Here is a 26,415-nt window from a genome sequence, read left to right as displayed (position 1 = left end):
GTAAGTTGTGCATCTATCTATAGATTATTATTATTATTATAATAAGTGTCAGAGAAAATACTCATGTGTAACTCATGTGTATGTTATGTGTAGCTCAATATGTGTTTGACACCCTGCTGCATCTAATGAAATTTCAGTGTGAAAAGGAATAAATCCTGTATAGATTTGTTGCATCATCTCTTTGTTATATGATAAATAAAACTTCAAAATATATCAGAATACATTAATATATTACATTCTAAATGTATACAAAATGCTTTGAAAACGTAACACTATCTGGTCATTGTAAGTCCATTTGTGGTAGATATGTGCTGGTAGACCCGAGTGTGACATAGCTAATGTTTGGTGAAATATCCAAGCATTTAAGGGTTAAAGTGGGAAACCTATTTTTGCCTTTCTGTTAGTAAATTATTGAAAAGTGGACAAGAAATATCCAAATGGATGAAACATCCTCACTCTTCTCTCATTTTCCAGAAACAGCCCAAATATTCAGGATATTTTCACCAATTTGGCAACACATTTTTGCATGTTGCTCTGTATGATATGCAAATGAATATATATAAAAGAAGGTAAATAAATGCGTAAATAAAACAATATTGGGAAAGGACAACAATAACAATTACAATCACCAATAAATAAATAAATAATATGATGAAAGAGCTATTGAAGGATGTAAACATTTAAATATTTATTTAAATGATATAGAAACAACAGTTAGTTGAAAAGATTTAACGGTTACGTAATCAGGACGATTGTACAGATCACATCTCTGAAATAATATTCGTAAAAACTAAATTCAGAAAGTCTTTAATCAGATGTAAATGTTCACTGCTCATGAGGCCCAATAAGCCCTAATCAGAGAATAAGAATAAGAGATTTCAAGTTTATTGGCTGCAATTCGAATGATTTAGTGATGAACACCGTTTTAGAAAAGAAAGTAAAATAAATAAATAAATAAAAGTCTCGAAGAAGAACATAAAGACAAATGGAAGTTGAAACTGTCAGTTGAGTCATTGAAACTGTGAATAAAACTTACAATGTGGTTCACCCAAAAAGTTAGAGTAGAATTCTCATTTAAAAGCCTCACGCGTATGGCTCAATTATTTCAAGTCTTCTCCCATTTATGGCCATGTTGAAAGAGCGATGCCACAACTTATATAGGCTATACTTTTGAATTTGCTGTCATGAAGGCGAGACTGACGATATAAGAGGAAATTACTGTGCTAATTCAACCATCACCTTGTAACATACGAATATACTAATACATATCATCAATTGTGTTTTAAATGTTTTTGAAAACCGGCTTCCGGTAAAATAGAATTGAAAGAAAACATTTTCAAATCATTCACAATTAAAAATTCTCGAAGTGATCCGGCCTTCTGGGTTGATAATCAATGTTGTCATTTGGATAAAGCTGTGGGATGGAGACAATGCTTAACAAAACAGTGTCGATTGAAAAAGCAATCTGATTGACACCAGAAGAGGAAACAATAAACAAAGAACGGGCTGCCATATGTTTGACAGCTGTTCTATGGTCTGAACATTCATTCAAACATCATACAGCAGGGGGCGATAAAGAGTGGATGGGTAATTAAACATGAAATCAAACGTATCTCAAATGGATTAGACCTTCGACCTTTTACAGAATGCCTGGAACTAAGTTTTACATTAATTGCCTTAATAGTCTGCGAAATTCAAAAGGGTAGGCTACATTTTATATTAAAGCAATAGAAATGCACAATGAAATACATAGCAAATTCATTTAAAAAATATTTTTTAAGTCAATGTATGTTTTTATCATAGCTAAAAAATAGGAAACCGGATACACAAAGGTTATTTTATACAGCAAGAAAGTGCATTTAAGAGCAGGTCTTTCAAAAAATTTGAAGGCTTGGCTGACTTAGGTCTGAGCTAAAACACAAGATATCAGAATTGACAATGATGCTATACCACCCAATAGTATCCAGCTGCAGGCCCGCAGCACCACCAGTTTCAGAACCCCAGTTTCACTGAACTGTACAAGACCACTATACAAGTGTTTTTAATGGAACAGATTTAGCTAAATCAACTCTTGCAGATTGGATAATTGCTTTCACCAAAGTTCTCACTAAGCAATGGGATTCGTTGGATATATTTCCATAAAAGCAGTGTTGCACTGGATCAAATTGGCTGATAGTTTTCAATCCTTTCCTGCAATGCCTCAGAGTAACCAGGGGAATAGTACCTGTTAAAAAAATAACATATCATTGGAACTGTTGAACAACAAAAAGAATAAACCATTGATTGGAAACGTAATTCTAAGTGTTTACAGCATGTATCTTGTTTGTCTTTAAAGGAATATTCCGGGTTTAATACAAGTTGAGCTCAATTAACAGCATTTGTGTCATAATGTTGATTTCCACAAAAAAAAAAGAATGACCCCCTTCACGGTTACAGTATGGGAACACTATATACATTGGAAGTGAATAAGGTCAGTTCATAAACATTCAAATATATGCAGTTTCAAAAGGAAAGCCACAAAAAGTAAATATTATGTTAAGATGATTTTAGTGTGATAAAATCCCTGACTAATCTTATCTGTGTAAAGTTATTTGCAACATTACAATTATTGTTTTTTTGGTTTGTTTGTTTGTTTTTTTCATAAACAAGTGGCAAGTAGTGGATGTAGTGGTCTAAGCACATAACTGGTAAACTGGTAATCAGAAGGTTGCTGGTTCGAGCCCCACAGCCACCACCATTGTGTCCTTGAGCAAGGCACTTAACTCCAGGTTGCTCCGGGGGGATTGTCCCTGTAATAAGGGCTCTGTAAGTCGCTTTGGATAAAAGCATCTGCCAAATGCATAAATATAAATATATAAATATAAGTACATTTTTTGTGGTAATCAACATTATGCTAAATGCTGTTGATTGAGCTTAACATGTATTGAACCCTGAATATTCCTTTAATATCTTGGTATGGTGCTGTTTATGTAAATAAAGTTAAAAGTTAAGTTATGTTGAAGTTAAGTATAAGTGCTTGAACCTGGGTAGCAGCTGTTGATTGCATTGATATATTCCTGAATTGCAGAACAAGGTTCTGCTTTGATTTCCTGTACTTTCTTCAGACCCCCACTGGTAACAAACAAGGTGATGCCTTACTATCATGAGGAAGAACGTTTAGTCTGGAAAGAGGGGGAGAAAACATAAAAAGCTGAGCCCCTTAATAAGTTTTCATTGTAATTAATAAGTGCAGCACTCATTAAATATGTTGATAAATTCAGGGCCCCAATTCCTTACTGAACTGGCAGATGACATGTTTTAGAATGTTGCTGGAAGCTTCATAGAGAAGAGGCTCTAATGCTGGTAGATATGTGCACTTCTGAAGGATGCTCTTCAGGGCCTTTTGTTTTTGCCTGTTTTGAGTTTGTATACAACGCAAAGATGAGACTACAGTTACAGTTATAAAAATGCTCCAAAATTTCGTACTGAAAAAGAGTAAAATTTTTGGTTGTTACTTTACACATAGTGAAGCTGCTCACCTTGACCTGCAGGTCTTCAGAGTTTTCCGTGTCCAAATAGAGATTGAGAAGTTTGGGGAGCACGTTGACCACAGCAACAGCTCGTGCATGCTCAGGAGTGTGTCGACCGATCTGCCCGAATGCCCTAGCTATAGCTGCCTTGATGTGATTTTCTTGCTCTTTCTCTAGGCAGATAGCCAACTGAGGCACTCCCTACAGGAGTGGAGAATCAAGTATGAACAGTTGAGGAGGGTGGAGGAGATGGCGCCTGCAGCTGTACGGCTGTACGCACTGTGCGTACATTGAGAGCTCCGACTGACCTGAAGAAAATATTTCGGAGAATATTTCAGCAAATATTACATGTGTCCCATAATGATGTTGTCTGTTTTAAAGAACCAGCAATGCCCGATTTGCGAATTAATCCTTCTTTTGAGTTGTCAGTGAATTGTCTAAATAGGTTGCAAAACGGTCTGAATCGATTCGTGATTCATCCAGTTAGTTCTTTCGGACTGTTCTCTAATGGAATCATTTGGAGCAGTTTCTCACTCATCAAAACAGTATCATGATATTTAAGGACAGAGAGAACAGTGCTGGATAAAGTTAATGTTTACCTACATTAAGGGGTGCAGAAAACCATTTCTGAGCATGTATGCAAAACTATATTTTGTGCCCCATGTATCCAGATACACTGAACCCCCCCACACATGGTGCCCCTATGCGTGGCATGCCTTGCATATATGTCTTTTGTGCATCTACCTGCAATCAATTGAAACAAAAGACTGCCTTTTTGAGATACAGCTAGTTCAGTGTCATGTGAATAAGGGGCTGTTCAAGCCAAATTTGATTTTGTCTGATCACACTTTTTCAATCGATTACCAACATTTGTGGATGTTTGTCTTTTGACAACTGTGTCATGTTTCACTGTGTTTTTGCATCTCTCACAGAAGCGCAGCATTTTTAGATGCCATGTTAAAAAGTTAAAAAGAACTTCTAATGTACATGTTTCAAGACACCTGCGTTCTGCTCTATCCTTTGTGGTGTCTTGCTTTTTTGTGCGAGAACACTTTTGTTTTGAAGGGTTACTGGAAGAAATGCTTTAGCCCAGTGGTTCCAAAACCCTGTTCCTGAAGGCCCCTCCCATCTCCCTTTTCTGACAACCCCAATTCAGGTCTTGGAGTCTCCACTAACGAGATGATGAGTTGAATTGTGTGATTGATAAGGGAGACATCCAAAATGGGTAGTGTTGTGTGGCCTCCAGGCACAGGGTTGGGAACCACTGCTAGACAATAGTTACATGAATGCTACACATACTCTTGATAAGATGAAAAAAACTGAGTAATGCAATGACTATGTGGTTTCCAGTTGTCTGTTTCCTGTGCTGCACTGGTGATAAATAACAGACCCACATTCTCCACGGTTTAAAGACTAGCTGCCGCACACCATGTTATTTAAACAGAGGGTGTCAAAGAGTTGACAAAGTGGAGATTCCAATGTTACGCCAGCATCTTGAAATCATTTTGTGGGTATGTTGTGTATGTGGTAGGTATACCTCGGGGGTATGTTTTGTGATTTCCCGAATAAGAGAGGTGACATTCTTCTGAACATATTCATCTGGGTCCTTTAGGCAAGCCAGCGCGGCAGGGAATATCTCAGCCTCCACCACCATCTCTGCTACATCCACGGTGTGCTTGCCGATTTGGCTGAGAGCTGAAAAAACCTGCCTCTGTTAAGTGCAGATTACAGGTTTGGGGGGTGTACAATTTATTTGGTAGGGTCAAACTCGATTAAAATATCTATGTGTCACCAACCTTCAATTTGGCATCCAGGTTTAGGATCATCTGTGCTAGGTGGGCAATTGCCCCGGTGTCCACCACTGTTTGAGAAAGCTCTGGGGAGTGCTTGGCTATGTCACTCATAGCAGAGGCTCCTGAATACATAACACGAGAAGAGGCACTACTCCAGCATCTACAACTGTTTGAGACAGCTCTGTACCTCAGGTGGGGAGAGGAAGAATAACACAAGTACACATGTTTTTGTTAAAAATTTATTATTTATTGGACAAATTGCAAAAAAGTATGAGAAACGTTTTCGATGTGAATTTACGCCCATTATGTCTGGCAATGTTGCCCAGTACTCATGCAGCAGCCACTTTGACCCCAGGATCAAACTCCTCCAAGGAGATAACAAGAGTGTCCAGTGCACCACAATACACTACAGCCTGGGCCAGCTCAGGGGAGTGTTTAGCAACAGCCCAAAGAACAAACGCAGCAGCTTTATTATAGAATCTTTATGTTATGCAATTGCCAGATTTTAGAAGAGAAAAACAAGAACCAAAAGAAAAAAAATTACTTACTTTTTAAAATTAAATATATCCAAAAGTTGCCAACAGATTTCAATATCACACATTTGCTATCTAAATAATATTAAATGAATGTAGACAAACAGACCTCATTAAAAAAGTCTCTTTAATTTTATTATTTTTTTAAATGCTAAATTTGTTGAGACAACAGTGTTAAAAGAAAGCTTTGAAAATGCAGTTGATTATAGTTCAACTCCTTAAGGCAAACCCACTTCATTTAAATGAAAGCTGGAAGGTTAAGCTGAAGAGACTCTTACGTTTTGCTCAGCCAGGGAGTACACAAGCTGAGGAAGAATGTCTCCCTTCACTACAGCCTCAGCCAGGTCATCGTTATAGTTGGCAAGCCTTCCGAGAGCCAGGGCTGCTGTCTGCTGAATAGTTGGGACTGCATCCAAAAGGAGAGGCCTCAAAAGGGACATTACACCTAAGCCAAAGCGAGTGAGCACATTAGTGCAGGGCAGAAAACGGGAGTGGAAAGACACATGAAAGTAAATGAGAATGATTTACTTGATTAAAATCTTTCAAATCATATCATATAATTATTTTTGAAATATTCAACATGCTAAACATAGATGAATATGATTAGTGTGTAGTCTAAAGGGGGGTTATAATATACTTATCCTCTATAAAGTAGGTTTGGACAAAAATTCATTTGGGAAGAAAATATATATTTTTTACTATTACTATTATTATAATATTATTATTATTTGGCAGTTCATATTATACAATCACCTTAAACCTGTACGTAAATTCCTATGGACTGTTACATAATTATGCATGCACTTGAATCCAATGCTTATGTAATTGCATTATCTACAACAAATGGATATTAGCTTTCCTATTCTGTAGAAAAACATTCTAAAAGTGTTGCTATTATACACTGAAACACCATACTTCATCAAGAAGTACTCCTACTTGATTTTCTTCACAAATTATATATACTTACCAGCATTTTTAAGTGTTTCAATATTTTGTGGTCTTGTTGCAAGCTCTGCTACCATTTGAACAAATTGCGTTCTTGCTTTTTGATATGTCTCAAACACGGCAAATAAATAATATTCACATTTATACAGATTTAGGGTTGTCTGGTATAGGGCATCCTACTAAAGCCTATGAATAGCCCAAGTTAAAACATGGTTACTTTGCACAACTTACTTTGCAACGAATCTACCAGTCATATCTTACAATCTAGTCAACTGACTGCAACAGTAACAGTAACCACTATTGCGAATTTGTAATTACATGATACTAAAGTATTTATTAATGACATATAACATCCCTATCCGGAACTGGCTTTCTCACCCTGCAAAACCTGCCGGTGACTCTTAGTTATCAGTGTCCCCAATCGGAACAAAAAAGACAAAAAGCCTACACGTTTAAACTCACATTAGGAAACGGCGTTTGTTGTGGCAGAGTTTAGAGGAGGCGTGCAACGGTTGTCTTGGCAACAAACCGGAAGTGATAGGCACCGTGTTCAGTGAGCTTGCTGTCATTGTTTCTCCCGATATGATCATTTCTGTTCAACGCAGTGTCAATGCCGCCCCGCTTTTAGGCTATATTCAGACGGATCATCACTGGTTTAATATTCCCATATCCCATAAAAGTGAAGTAACAACTGTCGATTGAACGTAGCATTTTGTGTAAAAGCAGCTACGAGGGCGACCAGCTTTCCCTTCAATGGTTTCTAGATAGTTACTGCAGAGACAAATGCAGTCAGAGAAATAGTTGGATTAAGTATTTAATATTCTTAACATGTGCAGATCGTCATTAAATAAGGCTGAGAAAGAAACGAGGACTAGTGTGTAGCTGAATATTTTTTATAACCTTAACTACTAGCCTATTTTGTTATTATTGTTTTCCAACTTTATACTTATTCGAAATGTTTAGATGGATCCCAGATCAATGCGTAATGTCTAGGATGCTTTGCATATTTCTTTCTGTTCACGCATTCTCGGTCCTCTTTGACGATACTTCAATGAAACTTCTAGAAACACTGCACCTTTTGGCACTGAAACATTTTCGTGTATTGTAGGAGTTTACTCTATTCACTCTTAACTAATTGCAGTTGCCATCATTGGTAGGCTAGCCATTTTTCTTAAGATCTGTTTGAATGATACCCTAACTTTCAAATAACAAATGATATAGTTTTGTTAGGCCGAAGTGAATATTGCCTTTCGTTTGCACGGAGCCAAATGAAGACAGACTCTATATCAAACCATATTGAACAAATAATTATTTAGACTATGTTCCCAATGACAAAACCTATGCCGACTGACATTTATTAAATAAGCCCGTTTTGGCTTCGTTTAAAATTTATGACAAATGTGTGATATTTAAAGGTTCTAGTATTTTAAGACCAAATCGACAGGATCTAAGGCTTTATAAGACTGACAAGTAAACTATGAACCTATGTCCATAAAAGGATTGTTTACATAGTTACAATGGATTGCTGTCATTAACTCAGTGTAACCGTTTATGGAGCCTACGCAATCATTGACGCTAAAGCCAACTTTTTACGAAGTCAAACGAAGGGACTGATCATTTGTGCTGTTCTCATTCACAGATATTCATGTAGAACTGTTCCCGTTCCAAAATCCCAACGAGGTATTTTGCACAAACTATATAGCTTGGCATATTTTTCTATTAGCCTACTGATATTCACCCTCTATACAGGCCTACCAATGTTGCCCACTTGCCCATCATCGTTTTAGCGGACTCATCCAAAGTATTCACAACTCCAGTTGTGGACACTTTCAGAAGAGAATGATATTGATGGTAAATAGAGATAAGTCACAATTCGTATGCCGCGTCAAAATTTCTTCCAGCAACCCGACGAATATCCAGTGAGAGGTCAAAAGAACTTTGCCACAGGTTAACCAGAGTTAACGTCTTAAAGATTAGTGATGGGCTATCTTTATTTCTCCTGGCGTTGTCTTCAAAAACGGCCGTGAAAAAGAATAAAATAGCAAGAAAAAGAAATGTAGCAATTCAGCAAATTTTTCTGTCTAGATGTTTCAAATACACTTTTTCTAGTTTGAGGCAGTTTAAAACGCAAATGTGATTTGAAAGTGTAAAATGTTTTATTTAGATGTTTTATACTGTGCAACAGTCACAATATAATAGCTGTCAATAGTATACAATCGACCAAAATGACAAATAAACACTGAAGACATCAAACTGTTGTCCCGAATGAGAAATTGTATTAACAATAGCTGTTGGACGTCTTTGGACAAATTCGTGTATGTGATAGCCTAAAAAGCAGTCTTAAGGTTATTTGCATGCTGCGCAGGCCTGAAGCATGACCTGGAAACCAACTGTTTCGTATAGTAATCGGGTGGACCCACCCGAGCCGACAGTGGAGCAAAGAGTAAATTAACTTGACAAAATAAAAATTCATTTTCCAAAAACTTCAAATAATAAAAATGATTACCCTACACTGGCTAGATCTTAACATTAGTTTTTTCTTGTTCACACAGGCCTAATATAATTTTTGTCCTTTAATTGGTGAACTATATATATATATATATATATATTTATATATTTTTTTTCATTGAGACATTCTTAAAAGCCAGCTGAATATAACAGGAATGTTTAGTAACTACCCAGCCAAACTAAAATCAGAGTAAAATTTTGTAATCATGCTTTTAAAAGAACATTATAATACACACGTAAAATACAAGCAACACATAATGTCTGAATGAGTTTTCAAAAGTAAAAATATATATAAAAAGTTATAATTCAGTCATTTCTGCAAACCGTATCATGGCTGTTTGGCAAATGCCTCAACCTTCTAAAAATGCTCTGTACTCCACTTTGCAATCAATCATGTTGTTCTCACACAAAGTAGAAATTCCAGCAATACATCAAATTAAATGAGTCACTTCCACTACGTTAAAGTTACATGTTTAATATAGTGATGATAATAATAACAAAAAGAAGGGTCTCTAAATGACACTACGTTGGCATGGAAATAGCTGGAATATATCTGGCATTGGCTTTAACATGTAGTCCCTTTTCATCAAGATGACGTGGAAGATCCATTCAGCGTTGTCTTTCGCACTTTGTTGCCAAAGCTGAACTGTCGATTTGGACTTGTCATTGTGGTGCCATTAATAGGATTGGAAATGTGGTTGAAATGAGGTTGTGAAGGCTGAACTGGTGTGCTAGGACTCGGTAGTGGTGAGGAGGTGGATGGAACTCCAGCGGGACTGCCGGCCTTATCGCTGGCTGAGTCACTTTCAAAGCGGTTTGTGTTCAAGCCCTCTTGCGGGGGAGTAATCTTCATCTTTTTACAGCTGGGCCGCACGCGATATTTTAGAGGCAGTGGTCCATTCTATGTATTGTAAGAGAAAGACAGAGGGCACCTTATCATTGCTTGTTGTAAACCAAACAAAACTCTCAATCCAAAAAGTAACTAATAATCAAACATCAGCCCTTATCAAAATAATTATTTGAAATACAAAAGCAAGGAATTGGATAACACATTTCTTTAGCATTAATGTTTTAGATATTTAAAGTGACATTTAATACTGCATTTAACAACATAAAACATCAAGTGGCTCCATTTGAGGACTTACTCTTCTCCATGTGTAGATGTAGGCAATATCCATTAATGTGTAATAATCCTTCAAAGGCTCATCCTCATACATAACTTCAATCTATTAGAACAATTAACAAAAATGTTAAAATAATCACCCAATCAATGTCAATGTCAAAATAAATAGCCTAACCAGAACGAATGGGGTAATATAATATCAAGTAATATTTGATAATCTTACTGTAATAGCTGAAACAATTACTGGTATGTGAAAATGTGGCATCTGCATTTAAACTACATACAAATTACCTGGAATGTAGGAGGTATATCCATTTTGCTTCTTAAAAATTTCCTCAAATGCATCACAGTCATGGCAGCAGGGCACTGCAAGTATCTTTTATTATTAACCTGTGCGGACAAATTATTATTATTTTTTTAAAGAGCACAGCAAAGACGTACACAGTTAGCAATAATTCAAATTAAATGATGGAACTGGGCTGCACAATGATTTGTACAAAAATACATTATTTAGATTTTCAAATTATTTCCCTTTATCAAAAAGAATAAAATACTCTGAGCAACAGTAAATGAATCAAGATTTAATTACCTCTTCTTTTTGCCTCTCATCTGTGCTGCCTTGCAGTTGGGCCCTGAACAATAAGTTTGTAAAATAAGCATAACTACATCCATAACATTTTGTTTTTAAATAAAATATATGTATCATTTATTTTACACTACACGAATGTGCCACTTCAAATGTCATTTTTGTCCAGAAGAGTTTTGCTATAAGAGGCAAAAGTTCAACTGCACATAAGAATACACTGATAATAGCAATCACTTAAATAGATATGCAAACATATACCTGTGATCAAAAAACTCAATTGACAGACTGATAATCTCATCATCTGTGATGATTCTCTTATCTTCATCAGCGACTTCCCCTCGGTCTTCATTGGATCCATTTGCAACTTTGAAAAAAGTTCATACAATCATACAAAATGATGAATTTGGCCTCAATTTAAACATATCAGACCAAGCCATTGTGCAACAGTTTGTTCAAACAATTATCTTAAATCAAAAAAATGATTGTTAACAAAAAACACTTACCATCAACTGATGGGTGTTCAGCATAAAAATCTCTCCTACGCTTCATCTCATCTGCACAGAAAAAGATATTTCCACATCAGAGCATAATTTTTGCATAATTACTAACAAGATTTATGCATTTCTGTTTCAGTGATTGACATACTTTTGAAAAGGCCAGGAACCAACTTGTATACAATGTCTTGTAGAGTTTTGTCAGACCTGGGGTGGAAGAAGCACATTTTTAGATGACTGTCAGGTAAACAATTTGTACAAAAACTATGCAATTTTGACTATCCTTTTGCAAAATGAGAAATAAATTACAAAATACTTTCACAAACGATAAACTGGAAAGGAGAAGCAAAATGGCAGATGTATGCTTGAGAATCACTGTCAATTATTACAGTATAGCATAGCTTTTTGTAACAAGTGATTAAAAAAAGGATTTTAAAAGGTTACCGAATATTGAGAAGTGGCTTTGTTTTGTGGACCTGCACATCACATATAGGACAGTATTTACTGGTTTCCAGGTAGCGGACAATACACATTTTACAAACTGAGGATAAGAAAAATATCACAAAATAAAACAAATTACCTTAATGTTACATGACATTCAGATTTTAGCCATAATAAAATAACCAAAGTGTGTAGCCAACCTTAGAATACTCACATGAGTGCAAGCATTCTATGATTGTGGTTGCATCTATGAAATATCCACCACATAAGACACACATCAAGTGAGGATTGAGCTCTGTAATCTTGATCCTTGTTGTACGATGCATCGTCATGGAATAGAAAAGACCCTGCAGGAGTATCAACAAAATGTGAACAAGTGTACTTGCAACTAAAAGCAACTGGCAGAAGGAAACAATAATGACATTATGGCTCAACATGACAAGTGAAGAATCTGATGGGCTCTATATGTTTTGTTATTATGGGGGTGTTGCGAATATGCAATTTAATTAAAAGACAACGACAATAAGAATTTTAGGAGACCTCTTGAACGCAGGGCTTCTGTGTTGTGCAATCGCACAACTACTTTATTAAGCGATCATTTAAAAGGGCAAGGCATTAGATTCGCCAGCAAGGCACAACATTGCATAATGCAATCGAATGCATCATTCAGTCATAAGGAGAGACTACGTACCTAGATTGACTTTGTGACGAACACGTTTCACTGTTTCTATAGCAACTCAAGCTGCATAACATGGCAACGAGCCAAGCACTGAAAATGAAGACACCGCGTAGCGCCTATTATTAAAGCAGTGAACACATTCTAAATTTAAAACATTCTTTCAGAAGTACAGACAGCGGAAGGAACAGTCAAGTCGGTGATACTGATGTCTGCTTTGCTCTGACAGTCTCTCACTCCTGGGCCGATAATGTTGCAATAGTCCATTGCCCGTGAACGCTCCTAGCATTTACCGATAACCATTTGACATCATGCTATCGTCATACGTTTCTATAAATAGGCTAACGTTTATTTTGTTCACAAATTTCCATTTTTAAAAAACCTATTATGACGGGACATTAACGGAGAGTCGAAGGCGAGTGCTATGAGGTGCTAATACACCTCACAATTGTGAAAACGACTAGGCCGAGTGTAAGCTAAAAAATAAATAAATAAAAACATTTAAGGGCTCGGCCACAGTACCTACACATAGTGCTTGCAGAAACGTATCAAAATGATGTTACTATTCGTACTTAAGTTAGAAAATTGGTTTTTAAAATGCTGTTTTGCGGTCTCAGATAACCATGCTTTGAGGGTGCTACCATATAGGCATTAATATGTGACGTGCATGGGGCTATATGACTACGATTTCTGAGCACTATACAGTAGGCTAACTTGGGAAATTACAGGTAAAGTGGGACACTTTCTGAAAATGTGTTCATTGGCCATGTTTCTGAAATATCATTCAAATTGCTACATCAATGTCATCCCATTCAAGTTTTGGATTTATTTAAAACACGTTTTTAGTTATTGAAGAACATACATAATCAAGCTTTTACCTGTATTTACCCCAATTAGTAGCCTAATGGTGTTCATGGTCTAACATTTATTTAGTAAGATATCAACTAGTCAAAAGGAAATCAGAGTCATGACGTATCACTTTGCCTACGATGAACATGTTGTCTAACATTGTATGAATGAAAAGCATAACATTGACAAAATGTGATCCACCACTGTTTGTTCCTACACTCTCAAAAAAAAAAAAAAAAAAAAAGTTCAAAACTGTACCCTTTCTGTCACTGGGGTGGTACACTCAATAAGGGGACATTTCTGTACCTCTAATTAAAATGTTCAACTCGTTTTGAGTACATAACTTTACCTATAAGGAACAATTGTTAATCTTCAAGGCAGAGGAACACAATATGTACCTTAAATATACACAATACTTTTAAAGTAGCCTAAACAATTGTTCCTTATACAACATGTACCCAATCAGATAAAAACTAACTAAAGAACAAAATAGTTCCCTATAGGGTTCCACCCCAGCTACAAAAATGTACAGATTGGAAAAAACAATTCTGAGAGTGTACCATTGCAAACTGTGTTTCTTTTCAGTTATAAAACCAAACCATGTTATGAACTCTACTTTAGGCTATTTAAATAAGCAAGCTCCACATATGAAAATACATTTATAAAAAGGGGAAAGAGCCACTGCACAGGAACTGAACGATTAATAAGCCATAACAAAGCCACGTGAGCAGAAACAGCATTTGCAATATGGTCTGCCTGGCCTTCTATTTCATGCTGAATTGTTCAATTCAATCAGGTACCATATTGAAATTCCATCAGGCTAAACAGATCTCACCAATGATGACAGACAGAGTCAACATTATCACCATTCCATAACAGGTCACATAAATTACAAATTTCACTCTGACATACACCTTCAATGCAATTAGGCAAAATTACTACTCACCAAACCCAAATGGAAATACTTCCATTTCTAAATCAAGACACTGAGGCGCGAGTCAATCATATTTACTTATGAAGCAATTAAGAAAACAACCCGCATAATAAGTCGAATATTAAAAGATATTTCTACTTGTCATGTAACAACACAAAGAACAACCAGGTGTCCGCATGTGACATCTAAATACGTGATAACTAATCCTGGAGCTCAAAATATATTTTTAACTCAACGGTAGAGAACATTTAGCAATGTGGCTGTTTGTCAAAGTCCAACAAACTGCCATAAGGTTCATTCAAAAATGTCTAGACCCTATGATCATTTCTTTAAGTAAGTTTGGTAAAAAACAGAAATAACTAAAAATACATTTTAAATATGTACCCGAGTTTATAAACTACATTTCTGTTGTTTTATCAAGCGCACATCGTCCGTATTGAATGTCTGTTGAATGCACTGCCGTTCCTCCGACAGGAGGACAATGCTCAGTTACCATGTAAATTTAAGTTAAGAAAACACACAAATATGTACCATTTTGTTCAACAATGATTTCAACGGATCGTAAACATCGTACGGAACGCATATCTATAAAATTAGACAACAGCTCAACGGATAAACAACCAGAAAATCCTTTTGAAAGCAGCATCACATGAACAGTCGAACCGTCTCATCTGTGATTTTGCGTGCACATCAGGATTCATTAATAACTAACCCATTATATTAAACCAGTACCAACACGCAAACATTCCGATGTCAATAATCGAATATCCTACAACTAAACAAGAAGCATTCGTGCAGCTCTACGAAATATTCTTCGAAAAAATAACTAAAATCTGCAAGCACGCGGGGAGAAGGAGACAATGTTACGTGCGCGAGCCTGTCAGCTCCCGCATCCACCCGAACACGTCTCTGTTTTAAACTCACAAAAACAGGGACACGTTCACAGCACTGGGTTTGAAATTAGACGATATCGAAGAACACATACCTTACAGCGTTGGAGTGAATAGGCGAGCCTGGAGGTGGTCAGACAATGAAAGTTGGAAGTGGATCATTAGAAAATGAATACGTGCCAAGCGGCCATCTTGAAAAGAGCTGCAGACGCTGTCAATTGCAATAAGAGAACGGTGGAGAAGGGCGCATTTCAATAATAAAAAAGAAAAACGTCCGATTCTTGGTGTGCGTGCTGTGTTCGGTTGCAGATGTGTGGGAGATGTTGTATTTGGACCTCCCGCTTGTGAAACGAACGGGCTGATGTGCGTTTTCTCTCGGCAAGCTCCTTCAATCGTGTCTTTGAAAAATGCAGCGCTGATGGTTCAGTGGAAACTGACACCGTCCCCAAAATGGCTTGTAGTTCGACCGCCCCGTGCATCACGTGATCTAATTCCTTAAGGGTGGCCTGGGAATATGTGTCGGTGTATTCAGCTCCGCTCACGTTCTACAAATAACAAAAGAATTAGGCTACGTTTCAAAGTCCGTTTGACCGTGGTCCGGTTCCTACTGATTACACAACCAGACAGGTTCCTATTCGGTCAGCTTTGAACAATGTAAATCTTCTATAGACGGGAGGTATAAGCTATTAAACTAAATATCACGTAGCTGTTTAAGAAAAAATATATATGTCTATCAATTTACATGCTCCGACATGGTATGCCAGATACGCTTCTGAATGTAGGCTATTCATTCTGGGTGGTGGATGGCGAGTGTAATGCAGCACAACATAATAGTCTACGCACGATCCTCTCAAGGATGTCACCCTCTAATAAGCAGGCCGTTTCCTTCTATAGACAACATGCGACTCAATAATAATAGGCTATATGCAGCATCGTTCCCCATTAAAAGAATGAACTTGTATTATTAAAACTGTCCTAAGCCAAACGTTTTATTAACCTTTAAAAATAATCTGTACACAATGTGTTGTTTGAATAACAAGATCAGTGGTCAGAGCTTGGTAAGTTGATTTCTTAAGCATGCACAAAACAATGCATTTGCAACAAAGACAAAAGGCAGGTTTTTTTTTATTCTTATCAAAGTGGATTATTTTATTGTGAATCTTAAGTCAATATGCAAACATAACAAAAATAACAAAACAAAGAAAATTGTCGGGGCACTGTTTCCGGTGGACTGAAGTAATGGCACGTTTTCCTCGTTAGAGCCTCAGATGCAGGAATCAAGATTGCGTTGCCCTCTCGAGACATTTTGCTGCATCCTTCATCTTCCCAACCAAATCCTAAATAGTTCAAACAATCCAGTATATCCATAATCAAACACATGTTCCCAAATTTTCCCAATGTATTTAACGATTTCAAATTTAAGTCAGGGCTAAACATAAATGTGTTCTGCAACACGGTTTAAAAAGTAATGTCCAAATGATGCCACTGTAATTTAAAAGGTCCTGTCCTCTTTCATTTAAATATTTAACTTGGTCAACCTAACAAAGCTAATGATAAACCTACAAAATCCCCTGAAAAACACAGTTAATGCGTTTAAAGGGGGTGGATTTATACTCTCAAATGAAAAAAATAAATAGACTAGTTCTGACCCTTAAACACACGACACTAACAATTAATTGGAAAACGAGATGACTGATGAGCGGTTACAAATGAAATTTAATGGGTTGGTGGAATGACTGACCTTTATTTCTTTTCTCTCTTTTTCTTTCATGATTCCAAACCATCCAATAACACTTCTAAAGTGTTTTGTCGCGAAACGGTGTCTGAAAGTATCGTGGGACACGTTAAAATTAATGACTGCTCTGATGCAGGTTTATTTATTTAATTATTGTTTTAATAATAATAAAATAGTATGCTAAACTTAAGAAACGTATTATGATTTTTTTGAAAAGGGATGTGACGAGCACGTGCATTTTATGACTTCAGCTTTCGGACAAATTCACCTTTGTGTCACCCCTACGACAAACACAGGCATCTGTGTAATGAATAAGATAATTAAATAGCCGAGTATGCGTTTACAGAGAACAGAACCCAACAATGTAGAACATGTAGAACGTTTCAGGTAGGTTAGCTTTATTAATTAGCCTAAGTGTAAATTGTAAAAGGATTTATTTTACGTAGCCTACGAATTTAACGTTTTATTAGGCCTATAGCGTATACACATTTTGCTTGCACAATTTTTGTGTAGATCGGGATTTGTTTGGATACTTTTGTAAAATTAGGAAGACTTAAGAAATGGTACATTGTAGCCCGATCAAGTTGCAAGCAAGATTCAAATGCTCTCATCGAGATGATCAAAAACATGCGAAACATTTCCGTAAAGTTCAACGGAATAATGCCGAGGTAAATCATGTCCTTCAACTTTTTGTTAATCTTTTAACATCCATTTTTTAAGTAATTCATCACTTAACTGTGGATAAAGCATCGTGTAATTATCACGTCGTTTAAAATAAATACCTGAAGTTGCTCCATGGTGCAACTAAAGTTAATTTCCGAAGAAGCGTCATCCCTCTGCAAAAGTAAACAGGGCTTAGTCAAAGCGACAAATTACAAGAACTACAATTATTGAGCAAATCCTTTGGAAGCATGCATACCTCAGTGTTCAAGGAAATCAGGTAAGATGGTTGATTGACTTTATGTACATGACTATTCTGGAGAGAGAAACAATAGTTATGAGGTCACTGAAACCATATTAATAAAGCATTAGTAACGCTGACAAACATTTATGGAACAAAACACAATTGAGTACCTTTATACAATACTCAAGGCGCCATGAAGCATCAGTTATATGAGGAGAACATGTGTCAATGCTGAGGAACAACAAAGATAATTAAAAATATATATTAAATTAGGTTAACATCACCTGTTTCATCATTAATATACAAATATATACAGTATCTCACAAAAGTGAGTACATCCCTCACATTTTTGTAAATATTTGATTATATCTTTTCATGTGACAATACTGAAGAAATGACACTTTGCTACACTGTAAAGTAGTGAGTGTACAGCTTGTATAACAGTGTAAATTTGCTGTCCACTCAAAATAACTCAACACACAACCATTTATTTCTAAACCGCTGGCAACAAAACCCCTAAGTGAAAATGTCCAAACTGGGCCCAATTAGCCATTTTCCCTCCCCGGTGTCATATGACTCGTTAGTGTTACAAGGTCTCAGGTGTGAATGGGGAGCAGTGTGTTCAATTTGGTGTCATCGCTCTCACACTCCCTCATACTGGTCACTGGAAGTTCAACATGGCACCTCATGGCAAAGAACTCTCTGAAGATCTGAAAAAAAGAATTGTTGCTCTACATAAAGATGGCCTAGGCTATAAGAAGATTGCCAAGACCCTGACACTGAGCTGCAGCATGGTGGCCAAGGCCATACAGCGGTTTAACAGGACAGGTTTCACTCAGAACAGGCCTCGCCATGGTCGACCAAAGAAGTTGAGTGCATGTGCTCAGCGTCATATCCAGAGGTTGTCTTTGGGAAATAGACGTATGAGTACTGCAGAGGTTGAAGGGGTGGGGGGGTCAGCCTGACAGTGCTCAGACCATACGCTGCACACTGCATCAAATTGGTCTGCATAGCTGAATGTCCAAGAAGGAAGCCTCTTCTAAAGATGATGCACAAGAAAGCAAGCAAACAGTTTGCTGAAGACAAGCAGTCTAAGGACATGGATTACTGGAACCATGTCCTGTGGTCTGATGAGACCAAGATACATTTATTTGGTTCAGATGGTGTCAAGCGTGTGTGGCAGATACCAGGTGAGGAGTACAAAGACAAGTGTGTCTTGCCTACAGTCAAGCATGGTGATGGGAGTGTCATGGTCTGGGGCTGCATGAGTGCTGCCAGCACTGGGGAGCTACAGTTCATTGAGGGAACCATGAATGCCAATATGTACTGTGACATACTGAAGCGGAGCATGATCCCCTCCCTTCGGAGACTGGGCCGCAGGGCAGTATTCCAGCATGATAACGACCCCAAACACACCTCCAAGACGACCACTGCCTTGCTAAAGAAGCTGAGGGTGAAGGTGATGGACTGGCCAAGCATGTCTCCAGACCTAAACCCTATTGAGCATCTGTGAGGCATCCTCAAACGGACGGTGGAGGAGCACAAGGTCTCTAACATCCACCAGCTCTGTGATGTCGTCATGGAGCAGTGGAAGAGGACACCAGTGGCAACCTGTGAAGCTCTGGTGAACTCTATGCCCAAGAGGGTTAAAGCAGTGCTGGAAAATAATGGTGGCCACACAAAATATTGACACTTTGGGTCCAATTTGTACAATTTCACTTAGGGGTGTACTCACTTTTGTTGCCAGCGGTTTATACAACAATGGCTGTGTGTTGAGTTATTTTGAGGGAACAGCAAATTTACACTGTTATACAAGCTGTACACTTACTACTTTACATTGTAGCAAAGTGTCGTTTCTTCAGTGTTGTCACATGAAAAGATATAATCAAATATTTGCAAAAATGTGAGGGGTGTACTCACTTTTGTGAGATACTGTGTGTGTGTGTGTGTGTGTGTGTGTGTGTGTGTGTGTGTATATATATATATATATATATATATATATATATATATATATATATATACATACATACACACTCACCTAAAGGATTATTAGGAACACCTGTTCAATTTCTCATTAATGCAATTATCTAATCAACCAATCACATGGCAGTTGCTTCAATGCATTTAGGGGTGTGGTCCTGGTCAAGACAATCTCCTGAACTCCAAACTGAATGTCAGAATGGGAAATAAAGGTGATTTAAGCAATTTTGAGCGTGGCATGGTTGTTGGTGCCAGACGGGCCGGTCTGAGTATTTCACAATCTGCTCAGTTACTGGGATTTTCACGCACAACCATTTCTAGGGTTTACAAAGAATGGTGTGAAAAGGGAAAAACATCCAGTATGCGGCAGTCCTGTGGGCTGAAAATGCCTTGTTGATGCTAGAGGTCAGAGGAGAATGGGCCGACTGATTCAAGCTGATAGAAGTGCAACTTTGCCTGAAATAACCACTCGTTACAACCGAGGTATGCAGCAAAGCATTTGTGAAGCCACAACACGCACAACCTTGAGGCGGATGGGCTACAACAGCAGAAGACCCCACCGGGTACCACTCATCTCCACTACAAATAGGAAAAAGAGGCTACAATTTGCAAGAGCTCACCAAAATTGGTCAGTTGAAGACTGGAAAAATGTTGCCTGTTCTGATGAGTCTCGATTTCTGTTGAGACATTCAGATGGTAGAGTCAGAATTTGGCGTAAACAGAATGAGAACATGGATCCATCATGCCTTGTTACCACTGTGCAGGCTGGTGGTTGTGGTGTAATGGTGTGAGGGACGTTTTCTTGGCACACTTTAGGCCCCTTAGTGCCAATTGGGCATCGTTTAAATGCCACGGCCTACCTGAGCATTGTTTCTGACCATGTCCATCCCTTTATGGCCACCATGTACCCATCCTCTGATGGCTACTTCCAGCAGGATAATGCACCATGTCACAAAGCTCGAATCATTTCAAATTGGTTTCTTGAACATGACAATGAGTTCACTGTACTAAAATGGCCCCCACAGTCACCAGATCTCAACCCAATAGAGCATCTTTGGGATGTGGTGGAACGGGAGCTTTGTGCCCTGGATGTGCATCCCACAAATCTCCATCAACTGCAAAATGCTATCCTATCAATATGGGCCAACATTTCTAAAGAATGCTTTCAGCACCTTGTTGAATCAATGCCACGTAGAATTAAGGCAGTTCTGAATGCAAAAGTTGGTCAAACACAGTACTAGTATGGTGTTCCTAATAATCCTTTAGGTGAGTGTGTATATATATATATATATATATATATATATATATATATATACAGTAGCAAGACAACGCATGCTCTTGAATAAAAATGAAACACATTTATGTGATAAACATATAGTAGGCCTATTAATTATTTATTATTATTATTATTTTTTTCCTTCTAAATTGATATAGGCCTACATAATAAAATGCCTCACCTTGACAACAAAGATTGCAGATTTATTTTGTTTTTCTAGAGAGAGAGAGAGAGAGAGAGGAGAGAGAGAGAGAGAGAGAGAGATTTAAAAAAAACTGAAACTGAACTTTAATGGCACTCATAGGTTAATGAGCACTAAGCATAACACATTACCTGGTATGAGATATAAAATGTGTCCACTCTTTCACTAGGGAACCTGATGTCCTCAAGACACGAGCTAAAAAAACAAACGAGATTTTAAGCACGTATAACCAAAGTGCTGCACAGTAATATATTTGGAATTAAGGTCAAGAACTATCTTCTGAATAATATCATATTTGACCATTTACCTAATTATTGATTTATCTGCATTTTGTTTAACTCCTTCCAGAATGAAGGTCGTGGCTGCGGTATGACAGTGTTTCAGGACAGTCTGGTCGATGTGCTTCAATTGTGGGTGACCTGCGATGAATATGTATTTGTGGGTGGTGGGAGTGGGAGGGAGTGAGTGAGTGAGTGAGTGAGTGAGTGAGTGAGAGAGAGAGAGAGAGAGAGAGAGAGAGAGAGAGAGAGAGAGAGAGAGAATGCTTAGCGGACTAACTAGCAGGCGAGCTTACTAAAGAGCGAACTTCTTTGCTTATCAATAAAGATGAATAACAAACAATAACTGGAATCCTTTAATCAAGTTAATACTCATTGTTCATTGTAATTCATTCAGTTCTTAGAGAAAAGGCTGCAGCGTTTGTCTGTTATCGCATCACAGCTTCTAAATGGCTTGCAAAAGTCCACTAACGTGAACTAATGTGTTCGTCATTAGGCACATCACTAACCAAAGATGCCAGTATCAGTCAGTCAGTGCGTCATTTTAAGGCTAGACGACATACTCTGCCTAATTTTACAAGAAAATTGCAGCAACGGACAGCAGGCAGCCTGAGCGACGTCTTTCTTGTGGACAACCGGAAGTAATGCAGCACAAAGGGAAAAAAACATCAACCTTCTTACCTAGAACAGTCTCGCCTCCAGAGGAAACGAGACTGTCGAATGAGACCTCGGTAAATATCGTATATGATTTCAGGTCGAATAGCTCTGGATTGGCCAGGGGTTGAAGCCCTTTTATCACAGTCTCCGACAACTCCATTTTGAGCAGCTTGTAGTCAGTCACATGACTACGTGTCAGCTGACCTCAGAGCTTGAATGGTCGCAAACAGGGAGTCCGTGTACAGCTGAGCTGAAACACCGATATGTTAACTTTACAACTCGGTGTTACCACTTATGCATAACATGTTATTACGTTTTCAAATAAAAGATTTAACAATGTTACTGAGGTAGAATCATCCCTATAGGCTTGTATACCGACGTCCAAGTCACTTCACATCGCCTACCACGGATAGGCCTACTTTTTAAAAATAATAATAATTATTATTATTACTGATATGTGGGCTTTATCTTATTTTCTGCTAAACGACTTTATAGTTCGTTTACCTAAGTTTGTAGTCGAAATCACATTGCTGTCAAGTCGATGCTTAAAACGGCGATTTACTAATATGTTACACCTATTTGTTTTTAATTATCAAGGTAAATATTATATATATAAAAAATCCACTTTCATCTATAATTTTTTTATTTTATTTATTTTTTTTTACTTTTTTTATTGAGTACATTTTTCATTTTCTTTTAACACCAGGTGACAAATGTATATGGCCTAGTTAACAATAAACATTACAAAGTGGGATCTAAATGACACCTGTACCCGATCCAGCCCCCACCCCACCGTGAACTAACCCAACACAGGCCACTAAACGAGGACAGACACACAGACCTATGCAATTTCATCTATAATTTCCTAAAGACGAAATGTAAAAAAAAAAAATATTTTTTTTTTTTAAAAACCACACTTTCAGTTGCTCTTAAAATTGTTGTCATGCAAAACACTCTTGCTTAGATCGACATTTTGTCTTGAGGTTAAAAAACAAAACAAAACAAAAAAAAAAGTCAGGCGTGGACATAAGGTTTCCAAAATCTTTTAGATTGACAACTCGTATAGGCCTAGTAGGCCAATATGAGCTGGGTTACTACAGATCAGTTTATTATCCATAGGTGTGGTTTTTCCTTTATGCTAAAGAGCCTATTATCACTGAAATTTAAATGAACAGCTTACTCAGCTACTTCAGTTAGCCTTCCATCGCGTTATAAATTTGAACTTTATAGGCTATAGCCTGCTTATGGGTAGGGTGTAAATTGTAAAATAGATGAGTACAAAATAATGTTACTGTGAGACTATATATATATTGGTCTCCCTTTACACAACGCATTACATAATTTACTAAACAAACAAACATGCAAAAAAATATTTTATATATTATCCTGGTGGTCAAAGATCTATATGTTTATGGTTGTATGGTTATAAAGCTGTCTGGTCCTACTTTAATATCAAGAATAAAAGCACCCTTGTGCTCTGAATGCAATAGGAGGAAAGAAAGCCGCTTCTAAACCAATCCTAGTTATTCCCTACAGCTTTTCAGTTTAGACTAAAATGTACAGAAATGTTCAGCAGAAAGTATGCTAATCAGTGAAATGCAAAGAAAAGTATATAGGCTACAGTATAGACTAGTGTTTCTTTTTGTTCCACTGTTAGTGTCTTGGTTTTCAGTGTAATTTTGATTATCAGACAGCTGTCAGAGTTTGCAGTCGCTCACCTTCAGTCTCAGGAGGTCATTGCGAGTATTATTATTAATGAATTAATTCGTAAATTTGTTTATTTATTTATTTATTCATTAATTTATTTATTTATTGCATAATAACAAGAAAGTTTGTGAGCTCCTCAAAAGACAGTAGGCTACTGCTGCTGCTAAAATATTTTAATTTGTGTATTCGCATAATAAACCGCATAAATTGCTATTTGTTGCGTTGATGAATTCATTAATTTGATCCTACTGCTATTGAAGTGCTACTACATTTATTTACAATATCACCTAATTATAAATGTTATTCTGCACACATTTAAAAAAAAATCGCATGCTGTTTAAATTGTCATTATATTTTGGGTCAGTCAGACTTAGCATGCGATGGTAATGGGTTATGGCAATAAACGGCAGTGATACAGGTAACATTAACACAAATAATACAAAGAAATCTGCTCAGCAACGCGCTCGCTCTCTCTCTCTCTCTCTCTCTCTCTCTCTCTCTCTCTAAGGAGGGTAATCCTTTTTAAATTAATATGGGCGTGGACTTCATACTGTTTGACTTACCTTATATAAGTTATGTAGCTTTAATACATTGATGCATGTAGATATTCACATGTAGGCCTATTTACAGGTAAACATTTCAATAGGAAAGCTTTCTTTTGCAAAGCTTATTTACCTAAACACTTTTCAAAACAATTAAATCATTCACCTCAATTTTATGATAGCCTTATGCGCAAATATGAGTTGGTCAATTGGTTATTTATGTTATCACAAGTCAAATAGGATAGAATATGCATGGTGACCCATATTTACTAGTTTGTTTAAGTTAGTACACCAAATGTGCTGAAGAGAAAGAATCCCGTTTTCTAACGTCCCTACTTTGATATATAATTGAGAAATTGGAGCTTTTAAGAACCTAGTGTAAAACATTCAACTTTTACTTTACCTGACGTCTGCTGTCATTAGATCATCGCCTGTATCTGTCGACCTTGACATTTCAGAGAAAAGTTTACTCAAAACCACACTGCGCCAGCAATTACATGCTTACAGTATTTTTTTATGAGAATAAAGCAATGACATCAAATCTACGTCATGATATAATATAGGCTGAAAGTGCATATTTCTTGTTGGACCCTCAAACAGAACAGCGGCCATCTTGGGCAATGCCCCAGACAAGAGGATTTAACAAAATGGATGTGACATTAAGTGTTTCATTGGAAACTTTGCTTGGAAAACAAATAGGATCTGCGTGGTCCAGCTGCAAATGTTAAACAAAAAGTTTGTGCTAATAGGAGAAAACCAGATTGAAAAGATCCTTTTGCGCCACTTGAGCTTTTTTATTAGGGGAAGTTTTATAGCCACTAGCGTGTTGTCATGGGGCTATTTAGTTAGATAACAATGTAATTACTAATTACGTACCTAATTACGTAATTATCTTCACAAGCAGCAGCTCTGCAGACGCAGATATAGCCTAAGATTGAAAGTAATTAAGAGAAAATTGTGAATGGTTATTCTCAATGTTAAAAATATACGAAAGTTGGTACTCTGCTAGACTGTCTGTCCGTCCGTCCGTCCATTCACCCTTCTTTCTTTCTTTCTTTCTTTCTTTCTTTCTTTCTTTCTTTCTTTCTTTCTTTCTTTCTTTCTTTCTTTCTTTCTTTCTTTCTTTCTTTCTTTCTTTCTATGGTATGGGCTACATCAAATATTCAAATCTGAGTTTTGATTCATTCAGTTTATTAAATTGTTTAAGGTAATTTGCACTGGTTGCCTATTTGAAATAGAACAACATTTGAGATGTTATAGGCCTAATGGTGGCAATAAACAACAAATTGCGTAATTTATTTATTTGTTTAGCAATTAGCATTTTCTTATTTGGAGTTGTGTACTATAAAACCTGCAGCATCGAGGTCAGGCGTGTATCTATCCAACCATCTATTTATAAGTAACCCGATTTTATTTAGCCTATATTATTTTTTACCATTAGGTTCATTCAGAAGAAGGTTTGTTACATAAATATGTTTATTCAGTGCGTTGACTACAGTCTGTTATCAACTTAAGGAACACTAACAGGGTAAAAGTTTTCACAGAAAATGAAATTGTATAGGCTACCGGCACAGATTACTAAATCATATTTTACAATTTATAAATCTAATCAGTTAGGGACACGCGACAAAGAAGTCAAATGGTGAAAAGTGTGGTGCCAAAAGCGCCCAACGGATTTCTGTAAACTTTTTCTATTTCTGTTTGAACTTCATCCGATATTAACACGTAGTTTTATGAACCATTTGTTATTGTGCGTGAATTAAACCTTATAAGTTCAACACAGATGTATTTTTATTTTATAAATAAATAAGAATATGAAGTGATAGAATGAGGAGAGTCGGAAGAAAAATGTG

The 26,415-nt window shown here is 37.0% G+C and overlaps 1 protein-coding gene and 1 pseudogene across 2 annotated transcripts; both read right to left on the bottom strand.

Moving 5' to 3' along the window:
- Positions 1–821: 821 nt before the first annotated feature.
- On the bottom strand, positions 822–8,559 carry LOC127635007 (sperm-associated antigen 6-like; annotated as a pseudogene).
- Positions 8,560–8,932: 373 nt separating this feature from the next.
- Positions 8,933–22,488, bottom strand: bmi1a (bmi1 polycomb ring finger oncogene 1a). Of its 2 annotated transcripts, XM_052115323.1 has the most exons (14): positions 22,338–22,488; positions 21,686–21,797; positions 21,510–21,573; positions 21,364–21,392; positions 17,798–17,852; positions 12,147–12,276; positions 11,936–12,032; positions 11,643–11,698; positions 11,501–11,551; positions 11,256–11,361; positions 11,001–11,043; positions 10,703–10,801; positions 10,434–10,514; positions 8,933–10,189 (listed from the first exon to the last, which is right to left on the bottom strand). In XM_052115323.1, exons 1-14 carry the CDS (start codon positions 22,471–22,473, stop codon positions 9,875–9,877), a joined length of 1,374 nt encoding a protein of 457 aa, XP_051971283.1. In that variant the 5' UTR covers positions 22,474–22,488; the 3' UTR covers positions 8,933–9,874. The 2 variants fall into 2 exon arrangements, with proteins under 2 accessions (XP_051971283.1, XP_051971282.1); XM_052115322.1 differs by lacking the exons at positions 17,798–17,852; positions 21,364–21,392; positions 21,510–21,573; positions 21,686–21,797; positions 22,338–22,488 and adding an exon at positions 15,377–15,737 and having other exon boundaries at positions 12,147–12,279.
- Between the last annotated feature and the right edge of the window lie 3,927 nt (positions 22,489–26,415).

Source organism: Xyrauchen texanus, chromosome 42 (genome assembly GCF_025860055.1).
Source record: "Xyrauchen texanus isolate HMW12.3.18 chromosome 42, RBS_HiC_50CHRs, whole genome shotgun sequence".
NCBI classification, from domain to species: Eukaryota; Metazoa; Chordata; class Actinopteri; order Cypriniformes; family Catostomidae; genus Xyrauchen; species Xyrauchen texanus.
The sequence above is the reverse complement of the archived record's forward strand: the minus strand, read 5'-3'. Positions and strand labels throughout refer to the sequence as shown.

Bases quoted from the DNA above. Each gene is read 5' to 3' on its own strand.
- bmi1a (XM_052115323.1), bottom strand. From the start codon at position 22,473: ATGGAGTTGTCGGAGACTGTGATAAAAGGGCTTCAACCCCTGGCCAAT. The intron at 12,033-12,146 runs GTGAGTATTCTA...TCTTATCCTCAG, and splicing joins CATAGAATGCTTGCACTCAT to TTTGTAAAATGTGTATTGTC. The intron at 11,044-11,255 runs GTATATGTTTGC...CTTATTGTTCAG, and splicing joins ATTGAGTTTTTTGATCACAG to GGCCCAACTGCAAGGCAGCA.